Source organism: Sinohyriopsis cumingii, chromosome 9, assembly GCF_028554795.1.
Source record: "Sinohyriopsis cumingii isolate HCF-2022 chromosome 9, ASM2855479v2, whole genome shotgun sequence".
Lineage (NCBI taxonomy): Eukaryota > Metazoa > Mollusca > Bivalvia > Unionida > Unionidae > Sinohyriopsis > Sinohyriopsis cumingii.
The window spans coordinates 40,455,553-40,480,400 of NC_142969.1; the positions used below are offsets into that span (position 1 = coordinate 40,455,553).

Genomic DNA, 24,848 nt, shown 5'->3' on the forward strand with positions numbered 1-24,848 from the left:
CATAAAAACTGAGATGCATTGAATAATCATTTTAATAAAATGTATTTGGCAATAAAAACATTCTAGGTATATGGTAGTCAGCTGAGTTGTTTTGGATTTTTAACGCAGCTTTAAAACAAATTCAGTCATAGCGCTACCATGTCTGCAGGTAGCAGTTGACAGTGATGTCTAGAATGGGGCATCATGCCGGAGACATGTAGCATGATGTCCCACCCAGTCACATTATCCTGACACCAGGCCGACCAGTCCTAACACTAACCTCTTAATGCTGAGTGCCTAGCAAAGCAACTGTTAGTACCATTTTTATAAATCTTGGGTATGACTCGGCCAGGTTTCAAACCCGCGACCTCCTGCATCTGAGGCAGACGCTCTAACCACTAGGCCACCAGAGTAGAGGAAGATTTAAGATTTTATGGCTGAAATAATGACAAAAAGAGACTGAATTATGTAAATAAATAATTTTATAGCCATAATGCAAATGTCTACAAAAAGCATGATAATACAATGCAGACAGCAAAGTTAAGGTGACAAAACTATCGAAACAAACAAAACTGTCTCATCTTATGGCACTGTTAGTGCGTTATATACTATTTGTTTCCTTCATCCCTCAAAGATACTTTGTGTACCCTGAATATGGAGGTTGGGGTACACAGTATCATTTGCGCTTGGGATCTCTTGTGCACTAGTGCCAGCACATGACAGGTTATACTATGCCCAGGCAATTGGAGTAAATTTGTAATCCCAGGGACAAACCAAAAATGCAAACTTGGCCTATATTACACATGGTTCACACCTTGGCCCTTTTGGTCAGGAGTTTGACACTCTAATATGCTGAGCCACTTCAGCTCCCTAAACAATACAAAAACATACATAACAAAAGTGATTCATTATGTTCTATGTTATACAAAACGGTGAGATGAACACAGCAGATTCCAACAGAAATAAATATTTTATTTAAGGATACAAATTTATATGTAACATTCTGTGTGTCTGGTTACTTTACATTTGAAAAGTACATTTGGTTTCCATTCAGGTGTTAAAGAAATAATATTAAATTGAGGTGGAGTGCAAAATACTAAAAACTTTATCCAAAAACTTTATCTAAAACTTCTATTATATATCAACCATGTAAATCCTTATCAAGTTTGTAAAAGTAGACTTCCAAGTAAAATTATGTGCAAGAAAAAGCCCTACTTGAGATGGGTCTGTTATTTTTTTTGTACTGATTCCTCCTAACAAACTGACCCACCCAGATCTGTTGGCACATTATACACTGGCAGGTCTCTGTCTGTGCAGTTTGCAGCTTGACCCGACTTATAAAACGAGTATAGACAGTAATCTAATATTAGTATTACTCTTAATATTAAGTATACATTGATATTTACATATAAATAATGTCTCATTCAAATAAATCTGTTACGGTGAAGGCCTGTATTGCAAGCCCCAGCATTCAGAGATGCTTGCCCAAAAGCATTCTTATCAGGAATCTTAACATCAATTTGTCTGAATCTAAGCAATGGATAACAGATCTGATACAAGTAACAATTTCTATATAATTATATTGCAACTTCTTTTGAGTCAATACAGTGATGTACACAGTAACAATTATGGTTTAATGAAAATAAATGGTATATACATTTATCCACTTCCAGGACCTTGAATTCATTCAATACTTTTTGCCAAAATAATCAAAACAAACATTAGTTTTCCTTGACAATTATCTGCATTTTATATTTTTCTTTGCTTCAGTTGGAAGTTTTAATATATTTAGAGTCTAGCTGACTGGTTCCATGTTATCAACATTCAGAAACCTAATTCTATGTAACATTCACTCATACTGATACTTAAGACTTTTCTCCGTACCCGTGTCTGCATTGAAAACCCTAATTCGAAATATTTAGGCAAAGAATTTTGTTAACATGATCCAGAATGTGGAGTTTTCAAATAATTTGTAATAATTCTGCAAAATCCAGAATGGTTGGCATCTTGGCATAATCTGAATTTTTACATTATTTTGACCAAGTAAAAGTTTTTCTCCTCAGGCAAAAAATTTATGAACAAGCCTTTAGTCTTCAGCCTGCAAGAGTTCCTATCTTTTCCTGGACTCTGGTTAGTTTTGTTTTCATCAACAAAGTTGTCTCCCTGTAGATAAAAAAAAGATTATCTTTGAGCATCTATAATTCTCATAACATTAATGACAAAGCAATACCATCAGGGTTTTTCACACAAGTTGGTAGCCAGCAATTTTTCACTGCAAATTTGTGCATTACTCATCTGCCTACAATTCCAGAATTTCCAAAAAGTTCATTTTAAAATGTATATAATACACTGCTGCATTTTGGCAGAGACAATTTATCTTATTAATATCAGCATTTTCTTCTATTCGATGCAGACTGGTCTAAGCCAGAGCTCAAACCATTGGAGAGCCCGATGGCTGGGTTCCCATAATACTAAATCGGCAGCCCCACCCCCACATCCGAATATCAAATGCCTGATAAACCACTGAGTGTGCCGACATCAAGCAAGTCTGAAAAAAAATTATGAGCACTGTAAACATACAAGATGCTTACTTTTCTTGTTTCAGCATTAGTATTAGTAAAAGCACTTGCCTGACACATGATTCAATCTATGTCAAAGAGAACCATCAATGTTCAGTGTCTTTCATGCCCAACTGATCCAGATTCAGAGTGGTGATCACATGTCAACAATTCCATAATGGAGGCACATGCTTGACTTTAAAAAAATCCAAAATCGATTTGTAGCAAATTGTCATAGAGCTATCAATTTTGCAGTACTGAGGGTGGTGGTGGCATGAAACAGACATAATAAGATAGGCTAGTGGACAGTTATTAATATATATGAATGATAACAGGCAATCAACATGTCAAACATGTTGTTGTTGGGTTCATCACCATTTTTCTAGATAGTCTATACATGGTGGACCAGTATAAATGGTGGAGGAAGAACCCAGGAAAACCCAAGAAAGAACCACTGACCCACAAGAAGCTACTGGCAAGCTTTCTCGCATACCCACATAGCCGAGCCTAATACTAGGACCCATCCAGACAGAGGTGATTTGGCAATGATCCATAATGGTCATCGCGCTTTAGACCACTTGGCCACTCAAGGCCTCATCAAATATATTGCTTACAGTTTAATAACAGATATCTACATAAAATAAAACATAAATGCAAAACACATATTGTGATATATATTGAACAGTGATTGAAAGTGAGTCTTTTTTATTGATGGGTTTAGTTTGTATATTTATAAAATCTCAGTTCTGCTTATTTTTCTTAGTCATCAATACCTAGCAACATTCATTTTTTCCATGCTCTATTATAATGCTATTTATATATATATATATACTGATTTTATCAGTGCACACTACCTGAGATCAATCAATCAATCAATCAATCAATCAATCAATCAATAAATAAATAAATAAATAAATAAATAAATAAATAAATAGTTTTATAATTAACTATTTTAAATTAATTCTTGTTCTATGATACTTACATGAAGTGGGAACTTTTATTTTTCATATCTAATATTTATTTTTATAGCCATGATTTCTATCTCATCATCATCACCATTATCGTAATTTTCATTGTTCTTGTTTTTCATGTCAAATGATGGTGCTAAAATCAGTATGTAATGTTTGACCTCTGTGTGAAGTATGTAACGTTTGACCTCTGTGTGAAGTATAAAGATTTAAACCTAAATCTAATTACAAAACCATGCCTGAATTTAAACAAGAGTTATGAAAATAAAAACAGGATTTGATGAATATTTAAAGGGAATTTTACAGAGGTCAAATATTACATACTTTACAGAGGTCAAATGTTACATACTTCACACAAAGGTCAAACATTACATACTTCACAGACGTTAAACATTGCATACTTAACACAGAGGTCAAATGTTACATGGTTCAAACAGAGGTCAACCATTACATACTTCAAACAGGTCAAAAGTTACATATCAAAGCCATTCATTCCCAGAAGTGGCATTTATCTCAAGGCTTTCACTTCTTTTTTTCCCCAAATTAATCCAAAAGTGTTTCCCTCTTAATGTTTTCACCGTTAAGCCATGGTTTAATGTGACTGATAGTATCTGTGGAAGCATTATATTATTTATAATAATAACGATGATAATATTAATAATAATAATAATAATAATAATAATAATAAAATGAATGATAATAACAATAATACAATTTGTGAAACAAATTTTTAAAATCAACATTATGCCACCCAATGCTTGATGTCATAATTTCATTTTAAAATTTAATATTTTATATCATCAATTAATAAAAATACAATTAAAAAAAAGGAAAGATATGAATCTATACAAGCATAACATCACATTACTGATATGAAAACAGGATACAAACTTCAAAGACCCAGATTTGCTGCCATGTAATGCACCAGCAGATCTGAGTCAATACAGTTTGTTTGGAATAATCAGTTGGACAAACAACATATACCCTGATCAACCAGTGAATAAAGCATCAGCAGATCAGAGTCCAAGTTATATGCAGTTGGTCTCTGCTTATAAGTGAGTATATAAAGTAGACATTTCCACGAATTTGTAAATATTGTTATGTGATAATGTATTTAATTTAAATGCATTGGATTGGTTTGGTGGTTGACAGCACATCAACATAAAGTAGGTTATTTAGTACCTAGGCAAATAAGTAATATGTCTTGCCAACATAGTAACCAACCCAGGCTGATCCAAAGGAAAGAAATGATCTTGCACTTTTTAAGTCACAAGTCGAGCATGCTGGTGAATAGTTTAACAAAAAAGTATAAAAAGCAAATTAAATTTGAAGAAAAAAATATTATTGACAATAGCAAAAAAAAAACAAAAGTACTCTTAATACTAATCAAAATAAATTTTACTTCCAGTTGCAAGCTAAATAATAAAAATAAAATCAGCATGTCAAATTTTAAAATTATACTGGGGTGGGACTGGAATTAAAACAAATGGTATAGACTACCTTTCTCTTTGGCACCATCTGTCACATAAATGAATAATGAAAGTCATTTATTTTAGTCATCTTTAACAATTACTGACTTAATGCACATTAGAGAAATTTTAAGTTTTTTTTTTAATGACCAATGAAGCAAATAATCCAGCTAGATTGTTTTAATAATTATTTTATCTAGGTCTCATTTCCATTTTATAGCAACTCTGCATTACAAATTGATCTGTAATTGTTAAACAATATTTTTATTTGTAATAATCTTTTACAAAGTGAATAACATTAAGTCTGAAAATCTATATGGAATATATATATATATATATATATATATATATATATATATATATATATATATATATACACACACACACACACACATATATATGTATATGGAATCTATATGGAGTCCCTCTTCTTGTACCTCTTTTAACTGAAATATGACCTAATTATGCCTGAAAACTGTGCTGATTTCATGACTTTTCAAAATGTATATTTTAAAATCTTTACAATTGCAGGAAATGTTTTAAAATTTTGCACATATAGCAGCAGATAATGACATACATTACAAGAAAAGAACATATAAATGCAAAAAAGATAAATGCATGATTAATTAATATATTTGTGAATTATAACTAATAATTTAATGTTCAATAGATTTCTGCTTCATCATCTGAAGAAAAATACATGGAGGAATCTGAGTTGCATAGATGCTTACCTAAAGTGGAGTTCTTCATCACCTTCCCCTTCAACTTGGATCAAAGTCCTCACCTTCTCCATCAAAAGACTCAATTCTGCCTTTAAGAACTTGGCAGATTGCTTCATTTCACCTGAAATGTCAGCAATAAAATAAAATAATTGAAGTTGCCATACCTTGGGTTCTTTTTGAAAGAAATTTGGACAGATATGTTTTGTTGTTTTTTTTGTTAGCTGTATACCAGTTTATGAGACATCCTTGCTCATGATAAACCTCAAAACAAGGTAGCCTTACTTAGTTTATTAAACACTTTTATGAACAAAGACAAAGTTTTGAGGACATATGACTGTTCTTTGATTTGATGAAGCTGCTTGTGTGTGTGTGTGTGATTAGGACTTTTAACATAACTGTAACAGTCACATTGCTATGATGTCTGCAGATTGGCAGTTTATAGTGATGTCTTGCACTGGGGCATCATGCCGCAGATATGTAATATGATGTCCCACCCAGTTACATTATCCTGACACCAGGCCAACCAGTCCTAACACTAACGCTTTTTTTCAGAGACCAGATTCTCAGTGCACAAATTGGTTTGGTACACAGTGTGATGACCTCTTTTGAGAAGCCACCTGCCTTCATGGACCAGAATCTTTGTCTATAAATTAATTTGTTATGTAGTATGATGACTTGGGTTTACAGCCATTTTTCAGCACATGCTAGGCTATACATGGCAGCCACCATGTTCCCCACCTAGTGTATTGAGGAAATATGATGGAGAATTTATGTTCACCATGTAGTGTATTAAGAAAATACGATAGTGCCATTTTACAGCCATTTTTCAGCACATGCTAGGCTATACATGGCAGCCACCATGTTCCCCACCTAGTGTATTGAGGAAATATGATGGAGAATTTATGTTCCCCATGTAGTGTATTAAGAAAATACGATAGTGCCATTTTTACAGCCATTTTGACCTCAACATAAACATATAATCCTACAAATGACACCGATTGTGACATAATCATGTAGAGAAATCAAAATAAGTCTAGTCCCTCTGTATAGTGTCAAAGTTGATGGGCAGAAATAAAACTCTAAAAATTACATATGACCTTGACCTTTATGGTAGGACACTTGCAATATGGCCCTCTAATGATGGTACATTAAAGTACCAAGGATTACCAATTTATCTCAAATGTCATTAAAAAAAAAGGTATATATTGGATTAGAACTAAAAATGAATGACTAGTACTCTCGTGCAGATCAGTTATTACTGGATCTTCAATCAATATAACTTCTACCAGGAGATGGAACTAAACTACAATATTTGTAAATTTTTTAGGATGTTGGAATTATGTTTGTTTCCATATTGATCCAATTATAACTTGGCAATTTTCTAACAAATGGGCAAAAACCTTCACAATGCACAAAACATGACTGAGACCTTTTATCCAAATAAAACATATTTCCTTATCTTCAACTTTCTTATCTCAAAATAAAATTACACAAGCAAAACCAACGCTAATATTATGAGCATATGTGCTCTGAAATGTAACAATAAACTACATCAAAATAACAAAATAAATCTTATCAGCCACAGCCTGGCAATTCGTTCTTGCTATTAAAAGGTATAATGGAAAGATCAATTACATGATGTATCACCACCTGCTTACACTGTATGTATATCTGTAATATTATTTTATGGTATACCAGCACGAAAGTGGCTATGAAGACCAAACTAAAAGTACAGTTCATAAAGTGTACAAAGCAGGGTTTTTTTCTCAGTAAATTACTTAGGGCTGTTCCATTAAAATATACATGGGACCGGGGAAAGCAGTTTTGAATTTGGGTAAACCTGGTAATAAAGAAACATTATAACAATGTCTTTTGAATTTGACTTTGAAAATTAAACATTAACCTTTTAACAAAAAAATGTTTTATCCAAAAACATAATCAACATTCAATACTTAATGAATATCTTGACAATTTTTTAAATTTTTATCCAATTGTCCTGTGCTTTGTGCAATCTGTGAACCAAAATGTTTAAAAAGCGTAAAACTGGTAACGTTTCCTATTTTACAAGAATTTGTACACGAGGCAATCTGATAAAAGTCAAATCTACATTGGTCCATGTGAAGATGTGACAGTGACCATTTAGGGGTCATGTTCTGTTGACCTACGTTATTACCATAATTGCTAATTTTATCAGCTGCTCAGACGAAGTCTTATTTCTTCATCTTTGGGAGACGAAGCAGTATGGCTAAAAAGCATCAATATGTGCCAAATGTTTTGATTCACTTAAAATTTTTGAAAGCTGCATCTCCACTGGCAAAAGGTCACCAGAACATGACCCCTAAGCAGTCACCATCAGTTCTTCACATAGTGGAGATCTGATTTTAAGATTGGTACATGAGGACATTTATTATATTATGTCAGAAATTCATGAAAACCCTGATATGTATGTATCTATATATATATATATATATATATATATATATATATATATATATATATATATATATATATATATATATATATATATATATATATATATATGTATGTATATGTATATATATATGTGTGTGTGTGTGTGTGTAACTATAATTCATTTTTATAAATTGCACTTACGTTACTTTGGTAAACTTTGTATTCAAGATTACAGTTCGAAATCTAATGTGCATTTCTGTATGACTATCTCTAGCAGACAAGCTCCAGTCGAGTCATCATGTTTATGTTAGTTATATTGTGCAAATGCTGAGCCCAATGCCAGATTACAGATAGCCAAAGTGTTCCAATATAAAATACAAACCTAAATCTGGCTGTCTGACTGAGTTACCATTTCTGGTCAGCACATTAATTGGAAATGTCATTGCAACATTAGGCATTGTTAAGTATGAGCTTTTCTGGCTGAGAGTAAAATACTGACACATTTGAGTGATGATTGGTGCTTATAAAAGTTGTTACAGCTGCAGAGAAAGAGTACTTGACATCACTAGGCATATACTGCAAAACCATGACATGTATACAGGATTGCTACAATGTCTACATTCTACTTTATATTTTCTTTTCCATAACATTTAGCACATATGAAATGCTATTAGCATGGACAGTCACTTCTCTGCCTTAAACACTATTCTACAACCACTCTATAATCATGTTTGTAGATGAAAAAAATAATAGACATGGTCACTATATACTGATCTACATTATCTGTAATATTTCTAATGAATTATTCATGGTTCTTGATGTCTTATTATTTGAAGTTGGGAAGGGGTCTACATAATACTTCAAAACAACATTCAATGTAACATCTTTATTTTAAAATATATTACCAAAACGATTTCTTACATCACTGTTAAAATGTTGTGTTCCAATCTTCCACTAGATAAAGACAATAAATTGTTCAAATTGTATTTCTGCTAGATAATTTTATTTAAGAAATTCAAGTCTGTCGAGAATATGCATGACCACATGTAATCTGAGATCCTGTAAAGTTAACCAACAAATTCTGATCTCAATGTTTTGTTCATGGCAACTCCATCTAAAACGAAGCTACCATAACACAACTAGTGTTGACCCTAACCTTCGTATCTACATCCACACATTTGCCATCTTACAGATCACAAATACATGAACATGTACCAAGATCATAGCAACAGGCTCATGGCAGCACGTGATTTTAAAAACTGAATTCTCAGGACAAATGACATGTTGGGACTTCAATTACATGTATGACATTAACTCATTACCCCCTGGCGCCACGTTTGTGCATCAGGAGGTAGTACCCTACTTTCGAGCTCAGTAATGTCAAGTTCATTTAAGAAACAACAAAGTGGGTAGAATTAAAGAAAAGTAGATTGATGTAGCTTTACAATGATACCAAATAATCTGGACTCCCTACCTGCATTACAAATTACTGAGTGAAAAAAAAAATACTTCTTGAGACCCGACTTTTTTTTATACCAAATATTTGCCTGTTGTTGGATTCAGATTTTGTGTCCAGATTGTAGACATTTTTGCTTCAGATTTAAGGAAATGCATAAACCCTTGCAAAAAGTAGGATAAGTAGGGTATTTTGAAGTAAAAAGTGGCCAGGACATGAAAATGATGGGTCCAATAAGCAAACAAAATTAAAAAACACAAAAAGAATTCCAAATTTTTTGTGTACACATGCGCGAGCGAAATAGCCAATGAAAAATAACATTTCTAACACAAGTAGGCATCAGGCTAAATGGATATCTCTTGGAAGCAGATTTATTTGCATTTGTTCAGAAGCAGCCTCCAAACTGTGTTTCTGACTTGCATCTCAGGCAAAAATGACAAATCTCCAGGGGTTAATAGGTCAACATGTACAACAATGACAAATGCTCAATCTGAAATTCCATAAACATCAATAAATGGCATCTATAAATGGCAAACTTTTAACTCTGAACAAGTAATTTAAACTGCTAAAACGAAGTTAACAAAATAACAATAGAACCAGTAAACCTTTTTTCTTTCAACATTTTAAATTTTGACAATTTTAAGGAATTCATCATTTCTAAATTCAAAGTAAGGTCTTGTTAAAACGCAAATTTTTCAGGAAAGCCCTTTTATACATCTTATTGCCACAGAGGTAGATACCTGTAAAATAAGAAAACATGGTAAGTGATCTGTACTATTAAAATTGGGACTATAAGAAATAACCCCAAAGACACACAGACTTAAATCCTGAACATAATCGGTCTGTGCCCTATAATGGTTGCCAGGGTTGTATCGACATTTCACGCTATGATACAAAAATGTGATCCAACATTTTAGTAAAAGTTAACAAGATACTCAAATATATGCCAATAACCCACTCTTCATTATAATTCATCTGATATAACATCTAAAAGTACAAGCTGCAAGGCTTTTAAAACTGCCTGCTGTTGAAGAAGACTCTATCATCACCATTGCATTACAAACGTGAATCCCCTCGCCAGCTGGACTACAATCAGAGTAACACCAAAAAGACTTCTGTCGAGATGCATACACATACCAATATTTATCATAAAATGTTAAACAGGAAATTCTTCAAAAGAACACTTATCATATTTTGTACAGTTTACTAACATCACCTAAATAAAACAACCACTGTTTGAATTTGTACCTGTTGACTATTTTCTGGATTACTCAATTCTGCATTAAGTATTTCACTCTATTTGGTGGCCCTTTTAAGAGCGAGTTTGCATCATTAATGTGAGTTTCTTCCTCAGTAGCTTTAAGTACAGCTTCTGTATCTTATTGGTCAACATGAACAGAAGTTGGTTTGTACTAAAGTCACTAATTGGTCCACCACAATGTTTGTAATATATAACAGTACTGATAATTTCTTGGATTTCTGTCTGACAAAAAGGAATAAAATCATAAATGTCATCTAGGCTATGACAAAAGGAGCAGCTATATTCTGAAACTTTAAAAAAAGTCTTTCAAAAGGAAATGTGCTCAACTGACCAATAAGAATTATAAGAAGCTAAGTAAAAAACATTTCTTCTATTTCACAGCTGAGTGCTGAACCTACAAGGTTACTTAGAGATTTAGCATCATGGCATTGGAATAATGTGCCTTGTCCATATTGGCATTGATGGGGGAGGGGGGCAAAAGGATTTTTAACTTCAGCTCAATTGATATGTGTGTGTATATTTATGCCAGAGTTATAATAGCTTGGGTGAGGACCTGTCCAATGATTAAATATATACTGCAAGGGATTACCCATTATCAAATTTCTATCATCAAAAACAGGGCAAAATTCCTATTCAGTTTCTGACAGTAACATTATGTACTATCTAAAATTAATTGTAGACATAGTGTGTAAAAATATTTAAAATTTTATGCAGTGATTCCAATTTTTTCATTAAAAAACCCCAACAAACCGAAAAGACAAAAACTACTGTCACATAATCATGGCTGATCTAATAAGAGTTGTTATTGCCGGTGAGGATAAGGGGCTTTCAAATTATTATGAATGCAGACAGTCATTATTTTACCGACCACAGCCACCCCCGCTGCTTTTGCTTTGTATCCCCTTCAAACAGTCAATTACTTTGTATTTTGAATAAAAAAGGAGTTTGTTTAATAATTCCATGAGTCCCTGTTTTCAAGCAACAGATGTGATCATTCACTGCATTTCATAATCTCACTAATCCCGTAAATTTTGGAACTACATTTTTATTTATTCATTATTTTTAGAAATATTATAACTGTACATTGTAAATACTGGATGCAGACAACACAGTTTTGACTGCCATGCATCATCTGTCCTGGAAACCAGAAAAGGACGCAGGGGCTCATCTAGTTTCTTGCAATTTATCTGTTATATATGTACTATAAAAAAATACAAGGTAGGACACTTCTCTCCCTTTTTGCCTGATATATGTACTACCAAAAAAAAATACAAGGGAGGACATTTCTCTCCCTTTTTGCTTGATATATGTACTATAAAAAGAAATACAAGGGAGGACACTTCTCTCCCTTTATGCTTGACCTGTATGGTCATGATCATGTCCACTTAATATGCAAATGCAATACAATGAATGGTTGACTGCCCTCTCATTGGCCAATGATGTACTGCACCTATTTATAACTTATTTCCTTGATGCTTTTCATTTTTAATATGAGTTGTATGTTGTTGGCTAAGGCAAAAATCTATGTTATTAGGTATGTATGTACAGCTTGGTCTTATCCCCACCCCCTACACAAATATTCAAACTTGGTCTTATCCTCACCCCCTACACAAATATTCAAACTTGGTCTTATCCCCACCCCCTAATAAATATTCAAACTTGGTCTTATCCCTACCCCCTAATAAATATTCAAACTTGGTCTTATCCCCACCCCTACACAAATATTCAAACTTGGTCTTATCCCCACCCCCTAATAAATATTCAAACTTGGTCTTATCCCTACCCCCTACACAAATATTCAAACTTCAGTACCTAATAAAACAACGTTGAATCCAAAGCCAACATAAGATTCCAAGTCAACAATATTTAATCCAAAGCCAACATAAGATTCCAAGTCAACAATATTTAATCCAAAGCCAACATAAGATTCCAAGTCAACAATATTTAATCCAAAGCCAACATAAGATTCCAAGTCAACAATATTTAATCCAAAGCCAACATAAGATTCAAAGTCAAAAATGTTTAATTCAAAGCCAACATAAGATTCAAAGTCAACAATGTTTAATCCAAAGCCAACATAAGATTCAAAGTCAACAATGTTTAATCCAAAGCCAACATAAGATTCAAAGCCAACAGTGTTTAATCCAAAGCCAACATAAGATTCAAAGTCAACAATTTTTAATCCAAAGCCATGATTCAAAGTCAACAATGTTTAATCCAAAGCCAACATAAGATTCAAAGTCAGCAATGTTTAATCCAAAGCCAACATAAGATTCAAAGTCAACAATGTTTAATCCAAAGCCAACATAAGATTCAAAGTCAACAATGTTTAATCCAAAGCCAACATAAGATTCAAAGTCAACAATGTTTAATTCAACTTGCAACTATGGTATGATTGTGCTTAAATTTTGTAGAGAGAATAATCCTTTACTACTCACCAACTCGTTGGTTTCAAGGTAACTTTCTTATTCTTGTTCTATAACTTTGACTTCCTTTCCATAAAATTAAACAAAATTAATGCAGGTCAATCCATGAAACTAGTTCATTTAAGTGTCACATAAGATACTTCATACATACATACAAATAGTAAAGTGTCACATAAGATACTTCATACACATACAATAGTAAAGTGTCACATAAAATACTTCATACATACATACAAACAGTAAAGTGTCACATAAGATAATTCATACACATACAATAGTAAAGTGTCACATAAAATACTTCATACACACATACAATAGTAAAGTGTCACATAAGATACTTCATACACACATACAATAGTAAAGTGTCACATAAGATACTTCATACACACATACAATAGTAAAGTGTCACATAAGATAATTCATACACACATACAATAGTAAAGTGTCACATAAGATACTTCATACACATATAAAATAGTAAAGTGTCACATAAGATACTTCATACACATATACAAACAGTAAAGTGTCACATAAGATACTTCATACACATACAATAGTAAAGTGTCACATAAGATACTTCATACACACATACAATGGTAAAGTGTCACATAGGATACTTCATCCACACATACAATGGTAAAGTGTCACATAGGATACTTCATACACACATACAATGATAAAGTGTCACATAAGATACTTCATACACACATACAATGGCAATGCCAATGTTATTATGCTCTGCATTGCTTCCATTCCAAATTTAAAGCACCTCAGTCAGATTTTTCCTCTGATAACTGTTAAAGTCAAATTTTGTGAAGCTGTATTCCATCCAGATCATCAGAATTATCTTTTGGAACTTAAATTGGAATGATTGCAAGTTATAGTTAATATCTCCAATGGAGACTCCATTACACACAAGCATTTGTTTTTGTTGGCATAGAAAAAGAAAACTGATAGACACCCACCCCTTCAACTAATTAACACAAAGTAACTAATGCAAAATCTACCCCTCCAAGCCAATTATGTGCGTGTCGGTCATCTTGCGTTAATTAGTGGAAGAGAAATATGTGTTGTTATAATGGTTTCTGACCGACAGAACATAGTGTCTATGGCAACAATGTTTGTAATGATTGAATAAATGGAATTTAACTAGGCCTTTTACCACTTTTTGATTGGCTTTGTTGAAAAAAAAAACAGAACTTACCTCTAAGGTGGTCAATTATTTCTCTAGGCTGTACTACCAAATACTGACTTCTTCCACTGTCGAAAACATGTTTCACGACCACAATTGTCACAATCCAGCCATTTGCAGTGCACGTTGTATCGGATCCGAATAATGCAAACCAAGTCTTATGAGAGTAAAATTAATGCGGCCGCAGAATTTATACTTTCATTTTGTAAGGAGATTTATTAAAAAATCTGCAGTTTTCCTTATGGTTAAGAAAATAAAGACATAGATTTTTACTTTGTTTATGAACAGTATAACTACAAATGCTGCATCATGTGGTCGGCTTTCCTCAACCTATTTATAGCTGACCATTGAGAATGTTTTATAGTCTGTCTATGTCCAATCCAAGTAATTGAAATGGATATACCCATGACCAGCAACAGTACTCTTCAGTGAAATACAGCATGCATAAAATCAAATATGAATTTGATGACAGGATATTTAAAGTGAAAGTTTCTGCTTATGTTTAGCTTGCACTTTTAGACAGACTTCTGGAGCCAGTTATTTCAACAACCTACAGAAGTGATTTTATTGAATAAACAACCAGGGACAGAAGTAATTTTGAACCAAACTATCCTGGCATATATTTTTTTTTAAAGTGCCATCTCCAGGTCCCATGGAATAGCCCTTATTCAATCATATTAATAATAAGGATATAAACCTCCTATATCCAGCCCTACTAAACAAGAAAATTAATCTTTTCTGTCTAGATGATATTGACAAAGGGCAATAGCTCTTGCACATTACCTCCACTTGCTGCCACCAGGTGTCACTACTTTTATTAAATGAGCAATATACCATCGAGGATGCTCACATGGCATGGTGTTTGGGAGGATTCTGAATTAATGTTAAGTAATGTATTCTTGAGAAAATTAATTTACTGAAATGTGCTTTCTTCTTCAAAAATATGTTCCCCGATCACATTAACATTAGGAGAATTGGTGATAGGAGGGAATGCTATGCATGCCTTTCATCAAAATCCTTGGACTGAGATGGCTGGACGATATGGATGGCTAAAATTTACATCAATATTGGCATGATTTACAGAAGGACTCAAATCTGATGTCTGCACAACAATGAAGCTTAGCTACTAACAACACCTAGTGATGGTAATTGGAGGTAACAGGCAAGACTTGTTGCCCTTTGTATATATGTTATAGATAGAAAGCACAAATTTTCATCCTTTAAGGAGGACTGGATTTGGGATGTAGCAAGTGTATATTACTTATGTTAATGTGAAAAGCTGGATGGATAAATAAACAGATGAACAAAATTACATTTTGATATTAAGTCCACCCAATGCACAAAAGAGAACATAAAAATAAGATTCATTTCATGCATAGCAGGAGTCATACAAAAATTTGATAATCTGACCTTAATAATCCCATAGCATTTAAAGACAGAACCTGCCCTGTTTACCCCATGAGACAATCCTCTGATAGAGCCATGAATCTGAGTCATATATTCAGTTAATTGTGGGAGTTTATTTTAGTTCACTTTGATCATGCACAATATTTACAACTGTTCAGTTGCATCAATCCTTTGATGATATATCTCTGACTGCATTATCAAAACATCAATTACTGAGCCCAAGTTCAACCTCCGCATAAATATTGGTCCAAGTTTCTAAATCCTTGGTGTTCCATCACTTGGGTATCATACATCATGAACACCTCAACTTCAGTAATTTCACCAAAATGGGAAAAGACAATTTAAGACTTATGATGGCTCGTTTAAGTTAAAAGTTACAGAGTTTGCTGAAAAAACAATAATTGCACTGCAGAACTTGAATTTGGTGTGGTGCAAGAATAAGCCAGTTATTGGTATAATGCTGTATATTCAAAGAAAAACTCATTTAATGGAATGAAAAATGTGACAGTAATCAGATTGAATTATGATACGGTGTCAAAATGATCATGCAGGAATGCTATTATATTGAATGCCAATCACTGAAAGGTGTATATGATTAATGAGATGTCACTTGTACTTATGACGTAGCCAAGTAAGTGCCCATTGATGCTGATGAAAAAGAGGATAGCTTCTTTAAATTTTGTTATAAATGAGAGGACACAATGATTTGGATCTGACACACAGAAGAAACATAGTTAAAACTCCCACGTCTTTTTATATGCCAGGATATTCTACTGTACACCAAGCTGGACTTCAGAAAATGAAAGTACAACATTTTGCAGATGACAGTACAGACAAGGAATCAGATGATAAACTGGATGAGGAATGAATGAAACTGTCAGATGATAAACTGGATGAGGAATGAATGAAACTGACAATGTTAACAACAAAAGTTTGACAGTGGATGGATTTATAAATTTAGTGGCTCAGACGATTTTGATAAATTCTTGGGCTTTGAACCAGACAACATTAGACATTTATAGGATATTGCGAACCACACAAATTTGGACTCTAAATGTTTATTTGCAAGACATGTGGAATTAATTTATTATATTGTGAACCCAGTCATCCTATACTACTGTTTATATACCTGCATGTGACTAGGAATTAATGGAATTATCAAATAAATAGATTTAAAATGTCAAGCATTAAGGATCTCATTACATGAAGATGGACAAAATTTAAACTGTTAATTCATTTGTGACACGTTCCACCGAACAATATAAATGTATTCATTTTCACCTGGTTTTGTTAAGTCTAGCTTGTTGTTTTTCCTGAAGTACGACTCACTGATGACAAGTCACACATTATACATGGATTTAATTTGCAAAGTAGATCTCGACTGACAGGAGGATCATAGTGTAATTAGCTTTTGCAGTCACAAAAAAGAAAGAAGGGATAAACTTTTAATTGTGTATAAACAGTATTAAAAAAAAGATTAAAAAATGCTGTTTTATTTGTGGAATAAATAAAATACAATTTCAATAAAACATCTCACATTTTTGTTTTAAAATTTTTTTGTTGTGATGTTATGTTACATGTATCATATTTTGAAACAAGTTCTAATCTCCCAACGGTAAATTCAATTTTCTAAATAGATTGCCCTTTTGCCAAAAAAATTTCCAGTCATGGATCTCTAAAGGATTTATAGTTTAATTCTATAGTTTAATCCATTGTTCAACCAGAGAAATCAAGTGAGACCCATTTCTCACTAATGTTGGCTCAATAACACCAGAGTAATGTATATATTTCAGAAATTAAAATTGGGTAAAAAAATACTTACAGATTGCAGCCATCAGGTGAATTACACCATGGGCATTGTGTAAATTGCTTAGGGCTCCTGAATCCACACAAGAACACAACTCATGAACAAAATACCTGAAAAGACAGAATTTTTCAAAATTTCTCCCATTCTGAATTCTGGAAGATAATGTTGCATTGAAACTGATACATGATTTTGGTAATATTTTGGTAATATTCATTCATTTTCATGCATGGCAATTGTTATAAAAATTCCATAGCGTTAATACAGGACATGTAGCATGATATCCCACCAAGTCACATTATCCTGACACCAAGCCGACCAGTCCTAACACTAACCTCTTAATGCTGAGCACCAAGTGAGGCAGCTGTTAGTACCATTTTCATAAGTCTTTGGTATGACTCAGCCGGTGTGCAAACCTGCGACCTCCTACATCCGAGGCAGACACTCCAATCAGTAGGCCACCAGAGTGGTCTAGCATAAAAGGTAATGAAGCAGCTCTCTGATGATGCAGGAAAGACACCTGGAGTCCAAGCATATTAGGTCATGAAGCTTTCTAATGATGCAGATATGACACTTGGAAACCCTGCATATCATGTGATGAAGTAGTTTTCTGATGACGCAAATATCACACCTGGAAACCATGCATATCAGGTGATGAGGTAGCTTTCTGTTGACGCAGGTGAGACAACTGGAATCACAGCACATCAGGTAATCAGATAGCTTCCTGCTGACACAGGCAAGAAAACCGTTTTTGTGGGGGGGGGGTAACTCTATCTTTCAGCATATGATAGGCTATACATAGCGCCCAGTATATTTGGTGGAGTAAGAACCTGGGAAGACCCAAGGAATATCCACCAACCAACAGGAAGCTAATGGCAAGCTTTCTCACATACCCATATTGGTTAAGTCAAGACTCAAACTCAAGTGGACAAAGATGAGATTTGGGAGTGATCTGTGAAGTTGAATGCCTTAGACCACTTGGCCTCCGAGACACCTGGAATCCCAGGATATCAAATAAAAGAGGTGAGAAACATGGAATTCCAGCATAATAATTGATAAAGTTGTTTCCTGCTAACACGGGAGAGACACTTGGAATCCCAGCATATCTGGGCAAAACAACTTTAGGTGGAAAGTGATACTGTGCAAAAATTTCAGTTGAGTACTATATATAATCATATTAATTCAATCATGACTGCTAGATCACACCAAGTTGTCAGCAAGATGGAACATGATAATTTATGATCGAGATTTGCTGAATCTGCTGACAAGATGAGACAAAACTAAGAAGACTTAGTGCAAAAATTTACCTATGCCTTGCCATTGATAGGTCAGACAAAACTGTAGATATGTAGTGAAAAACCTATACCTGTGCCTTGCCATTCAAAGGTGAGGCAAAATGGGGACAATTCAGTAGAAAATTTGTACCTATACCTTGCCATTCACAGATGAGACAAAACTAGATATATTTACTGGTAAAGGTTTTGGGAAAGAACCTACTTGATTATGTTGACTTTCTTGTTCAGGATCTGTAGGAGCCAGGAAGTGAGAGGGGGCAGGGATTTAACTTCAAAACTTTCCTGTAGTTCAAGCTGCAAAAAGAAAAAGAAAAATGTAACAAACACAGACCTTTAAAATACATTCACATTATTTCTTATGTTTACGTACACAAGTATAATATTGAGCTAGTAATCCAGACCTAACACTGAAGTAATTAAGACCTGAATTTTTTAAGATAGTGACTTCAAATTCCAGAATGATTACTGGGATAGTGTCTAAGAGTAGGGGTTTGGTTTGGGTAGAAGACAGGGGACAGGCACAGTAAGCTACATAAGAAATATTTTAAAAAACTGACATTAACTGCATTGTTATAGAATTCTCATTTGACTACCAATTTGTATTGTCCATATGACCTTAAATCCTCACCACTTAGAAGCCAACAACCAAATCAAATCTTTCATATCCCTTTATTCTGCTGGCAGTAGATAAAATAAAAATATACAAAACAATGAACAATTTATTTTGCCCCCCCCCCCCCATAACTGCTTATGAAGCACACATAAAAAACTAATCTGATCATACTAGGGTAAAGCCGTCACCTAGGGTCTATGCTATTTACTTGAAATCCTATGCTGAACAAATGGAAGAGACACTTCAACAATAAATAAGATGGAGATAGATAATGAAGATTACATGTAGTGGCACCTCCTACCCCCATAATCACAGAACTGTCTGAGTTCAAAAACTGAACTCTGACTCAAACCTCAAAAACATACTTCCAAGACTTTAAAGATGTGAAATTTGGTGTAGATGTAGAGATACTGTATATACTTGCTTATAAGTCAAATCCCAATGCGAACTGCAAGATCCTGATCTGCCACTATATAATGTGCCAGAAGATCTCGGTCTATGTTAGTAAAAAGTAAAAAAAAAAAAAAAAAACCACCCTGATCTGCCGGTGCATTATGCAATGGCATATCAGGGTCTATAGTTTGCAGGCGGACATGGCTTATGATTATATACAACAACCATATCACTTACACTTTGTAAGCCTCATTCAAAATGTACTGAAAATTCGAATTTTTAACATTTTAGAATGAGTTCAATTTTTGAGCTTTGGCTTTCTCATTAATATGGGGCCTGGTGTGGAAATCATAAAATCTTTGTACTTGAGGCAGTGTTTCACCCATTTATTACATCATTACATAATTACATTACTCTCCCTCTTCAAAGGCCATTCCTTTTTTTAAAACCAGCTTGCTGACAAAAAATATATTTCAGCCATTTTTTCTCCCACATCAGGAGTCACTCCTTTTATAAGGTCATTTTCTCATTGTAGAAAATGTAACCTCACAGCAGGTGAACTGTACTAATAAAGTGTTTTTTTTTTATTGGCTGGTTGTAGAAATTATCTCAGACTCAAGTGTCACATTTGATGATCTCCAGGCCTAATCTGCAGTACACATGTTCAGAATATCTAGGTCAGTGCTCTTTGGAGTTCAGTGTGAATTATTGTCAATCCATATTCTCTCTCTCTTTCTTTCTCTCTCTCTCTCTCTCTCTCTTTCTCTATGTGGCATGAATTCCCATGCTGGTGTCAAAAATGATATTTTCATCAGTACTCAAATTCATGTATGGTGAATGGAAGTTCAACCATTTCCAAGGTAGCGAAATATTTTGTTGGATTTTTACATTCATAATTGGTAGCGATGCACACCTCTTCGTTGGAATGAGATGTTTCCAATGCCTTATATTACCATTTGTCAAACTACAGGAAACTGACTAGTTGAGAGTTGGTGACCACCCCCACCCCCATATAGATCTTGCTGTTATTCTCATTACTGTTGGTTACTAACTTTACATTTAGAATAAAAATCTGTAGCAAATACATTTTGCTTATGTACACAAATTAAGAGATTCTGCAATATTTATTACATTGTTAAATGAACATCCCTTACCGGATGTAACAGATTATTTCTTCATTTTAATTTATCCACCTTTTCATTATTACCAATTATTCATTCACTTGTAAAGGAGCAAAAGAATACAGACTTACCTGTTGACTATAAAAGGTAAGTTCAGCTATCACTGTAGCAACTACGGTTGCCATGATGTCATGAAGAACTGCCTCATCCACAGACAAAGAAGTGAAAAGCGTCTTGATCAGTTCAAACATATGACTTTTGACATTCTGAAGCATCTATGAAAAAGAGAAAAATAAATTAATGACTTGAATAAGTACTGCTTCAATAAGCGCTTATGATTTTATGTTTCCCCCCCCCCTCCATATGTATGGAAAAACCCAACAGCTGTATTTCTCATTAATTTTTGTGAGTGTTTACAATAAATTTTTACAACTGTCTACTGCCACATGATGCTCCCTATGAATTAAATAATTATTGCAACAGAGGTAACAGTGTTTTCTCGTTTCAAAAAGAAGGGTCCCACTGGTATGGTCTGGTGTTTTACTGCAGAGGAACCCAAGTTATGTTTATTTTGTGCCAAGACAATTGGAGAAAAGTGCCTTTTCTGGGGACACACCACTGTCACCAACAAAAGCTGATCCAATAATAGGATACAAACCCCACCCTACTGGTCACAAGTCCATCATGTTTACTACAGATCCATTGCAAATCCTTTGAAGCCACCCCACACATTGGGTTGAATGTGGCCCTTTCAGGGAGCTCTGCTTATTGTTTATTCACTATAAACTTATCATCTGCTTATCAATCCAATTATGCACATTTACATTAAATTTCTTTACAATGCTGCACAAATTTCATACTCTTAAATCTGACCTGATGTAAGATAATGTATAATGTAAATAAATGGATGATAATGTCTACATTAATATCCATCATGAATGATAATGCCTACAAGGAAGTGTGTGTGTGTGTGTGTGTGTGTGTGTGTGAGATTTGGATCTTTAACATAGCTTTTACAATTTTTCAGTCATATTGCTATGATGTCTGCAGTGTGGCAGTTTATAGTGATGTCTAGTACTGGGGCATCATGACGCATACATACATGTAGCATCATGTCCCACCAAGTCACATTATCCTGACACCAGGCTGACCAGTCCTAACACTAACCTCTTAATGCTGAGTACCAAACATGATAATGCCTACATGCAAGTCCATCATGGACAACAGTGCCTACATGTAAGTCCATCATGGACAACAGTGCCTACATGTAAGTCCATCATGGACAACAGTGCCTACATGTACGTCCATCATGGATGACAGTGCCTACATGTAAGTCCATCATGGATGAGAATGCCTACATGTAAGTCCGTCATGGACAACAGTGCCTACATGTAAGTCCATCATGGATGACAGTGCCTACATGTAAGTCCACCATGGATGACAGTGCCTACATGTAAGTCCATCATGGACGACAGTGCCTACATGTAAGTCCATCATGGACGACAGTGCCTACATGTAAGTCCATCATGGACGACAGTGCCTACATGCAAGTCCATCAAAGGTGATAGTGCCTACATGCAAGTTCATCAGGAGTGATAATGTATACATGCAAGTCCATCATAGTTGTTTCTATTACACTGCTGCCATTATAAAAACAATGAAATTTTATTTTTAATTGGTCATTCTGAATCCAACATTCCAGATAAATTATTAGCAGTATGATTATTCCATTTTTCTTGAGCCTTCTTATACTTTTAAACTTGATTTGCTGAACTATCACTCCATGAACTGATGTTAGATTTTGATTGGCTGAACTATCACTTAATTGTATTGATTTTAAATTTTGATTGGCTGAACTATCAATCCATGTATTGATATCAGATTCTGATTGGCTGAACTATCACTCCATGAACTGATGTTAGATTTTGATTGGCTGAACTATCACTCCATGTACTGATATCAGATTCTGATTGGCTGAACTATCACTCCACGTACTGATATTAGATTTTGATTGGCTGAACTATCACTGCTTGTAGTGAGATCAGATTCTGATTGGCTATCACTCCTTTGACACTAGGGCTGCCAACTCAGGCTAGTCTTGGTGGTTATTGAACCCATGATCCCTGGAGTGAAGCACCCTACCAACTTAGTGCATAATAGAACAGAAGATAAAGGCTGATTATGCTTTTTTCTACCTATCATTTTCCCTAAAATAAATAGCACATTTTGTGATAGTAGATCCAGCCATATGCTGTTTCAAGCTGGTCAATTATATTCCACATGGAAATAGATTGGCATTTTTAACACATCGCTGACCAAAAAGTCTGAGTTCAAAAACGTTAAAATACAAAGTTACAAAGAGAAAACAAAAAAGTTAAATTGCTAAAATGACCTTAAACTCTATTCAGGTTACCTACATAAATGCAATAAAGCCTACAAATTTCATATACAAGATGATAATTAAATGCGTGATATATATTTTGTACTTGGAGGATTATTGACAGCAAAATTAAAATCAAACAAACTAAATGCTGTAAAAGATCATACATCAAATAATAAATTCAAAAAATAATATGAGAGAGAGAGAGAGAGAGAGAGAGAGATGGGAGCTGGACATGAGAAGTGAAATGGAAGTATTTTTTTTCCAAGGGCTTCAGACATATGGAGGTGGGTTTTTTTTTTATACAAGGACTGGTTTCTTTGGACTTTGGAGGTTTGTAAGGAGTATTTTTTCTTTAAAAAAAAAGTGTAACTTACATACACTGAACTTTCTTGTTATGCTTCTTTGCATATAACGGCATAAATTGACAATAAAACACTCACCTAATATTAGCTTGGATATTATTCAAGTTTTATTTGTGTTTAGTCACCATCTGAAAACTATCACTAAAATGCAATCAAATATTATTCCATTTTATTTATTTGTTCCTTATTTTCTGAAAATATGTCAATAATAGTTCTGAATTTGAAAAGCTTTGTACATATAGTTTTAATACTCTGTATGCCCTCTGATAAATTCAAGGAGATTTTGGCAAAGTTAAAGGAGTTTTGCAACAGAGTTTTGCAACAATTCAAGGATAAAACTAAAACCTATTTGTAACAGTACTACGCCAAGTTTTAAAGGTAATCCCTCAAATTCAAGGATATTTTGAAAGTAGTGTGAACCATTAATAATGGCAAGGGCCAGTATGTCAAGTCTGAGATCAAAGCATCACTGTAAAATGTGTGACCTTGACCCCAAGGTCAAAAGGTTCATCCAGCACATCACAATTAATCGTCTTACCTTCTTAATGAGTCATCCAAAGTATGAAGAAAAGACTCAAGGGGTTATCAGCAAATGGAAACATTTCAATCGAAAAACTTAACACAAATTTTGTATGACCCTGACCATGATGCCAAGGTCAAAGAGGCAAGGGAGCATGTTACTGAATGTGTTGTCTTAAAGTCATAATAGGTCGTCCCATGCATGAGGAAAATCCATTGAGACACTGAGTAAATTTAAGCAGATTAAATAACTATAACCAAAACCGTAATGCAAATTTTCTATAACCGTCGTCTTGACCACAAGGAAAACAGGGTGAATGACCATGTCATAAAATGAACTCTCATGCCTTCATAATGATATGTGCCAAGCTTAGGACATATATGCAAATAAGAAGTTTCAAGCAGAATCTTAACAAAGCATTGATCATGCTGCTAGTGGTATAACCGACGCTGGAAAAGTGACTGCTAGGTCAATTCCTACTATTTTGCAGGCTTGACAAAAACGAAG

General features: G+C 34.1%; 1 protein-coding gene across 1 annotated transcript in view; it reads right to left on the reverse strand.

Moving 5' to 3' along the window:
* Positions 1-443: 443 nt before the first annotated feature.
* The window catches only part of LOC149791606 (condensin-2 complex subunit G2-like), a 169,280-nt gene continuing 144,875 nt past the window's right edge, over positions 444-24,848 (reverse strand). Inside the window, exons 26-30 of the mRNA XM_089970158.1 lie at positions 21,208-21,351; positions 19,152-19,243; positions 17,673-17,767; positions 5,706-5,817; positions 444-2,142 (exon numbers count right to left, since the gene is read on the reverse strand). Of these exons, the coding sequence (XP_089826284.1) occupies positions 2,073-2,142; positions 5,706-5,817; positions 17,673-17,767; positions 19,152-19,243; positions 21,208-21,351 (513 nt within the window). The 3' untranslated portion in view covers positions 444-2,072. The remainder of the gene's footprint in view (positions 2,143-5,705; positions 5,818-17,672; positions 17,768-19,151; positions 19,244-21,207; positions 21,352-24,848) is intronic.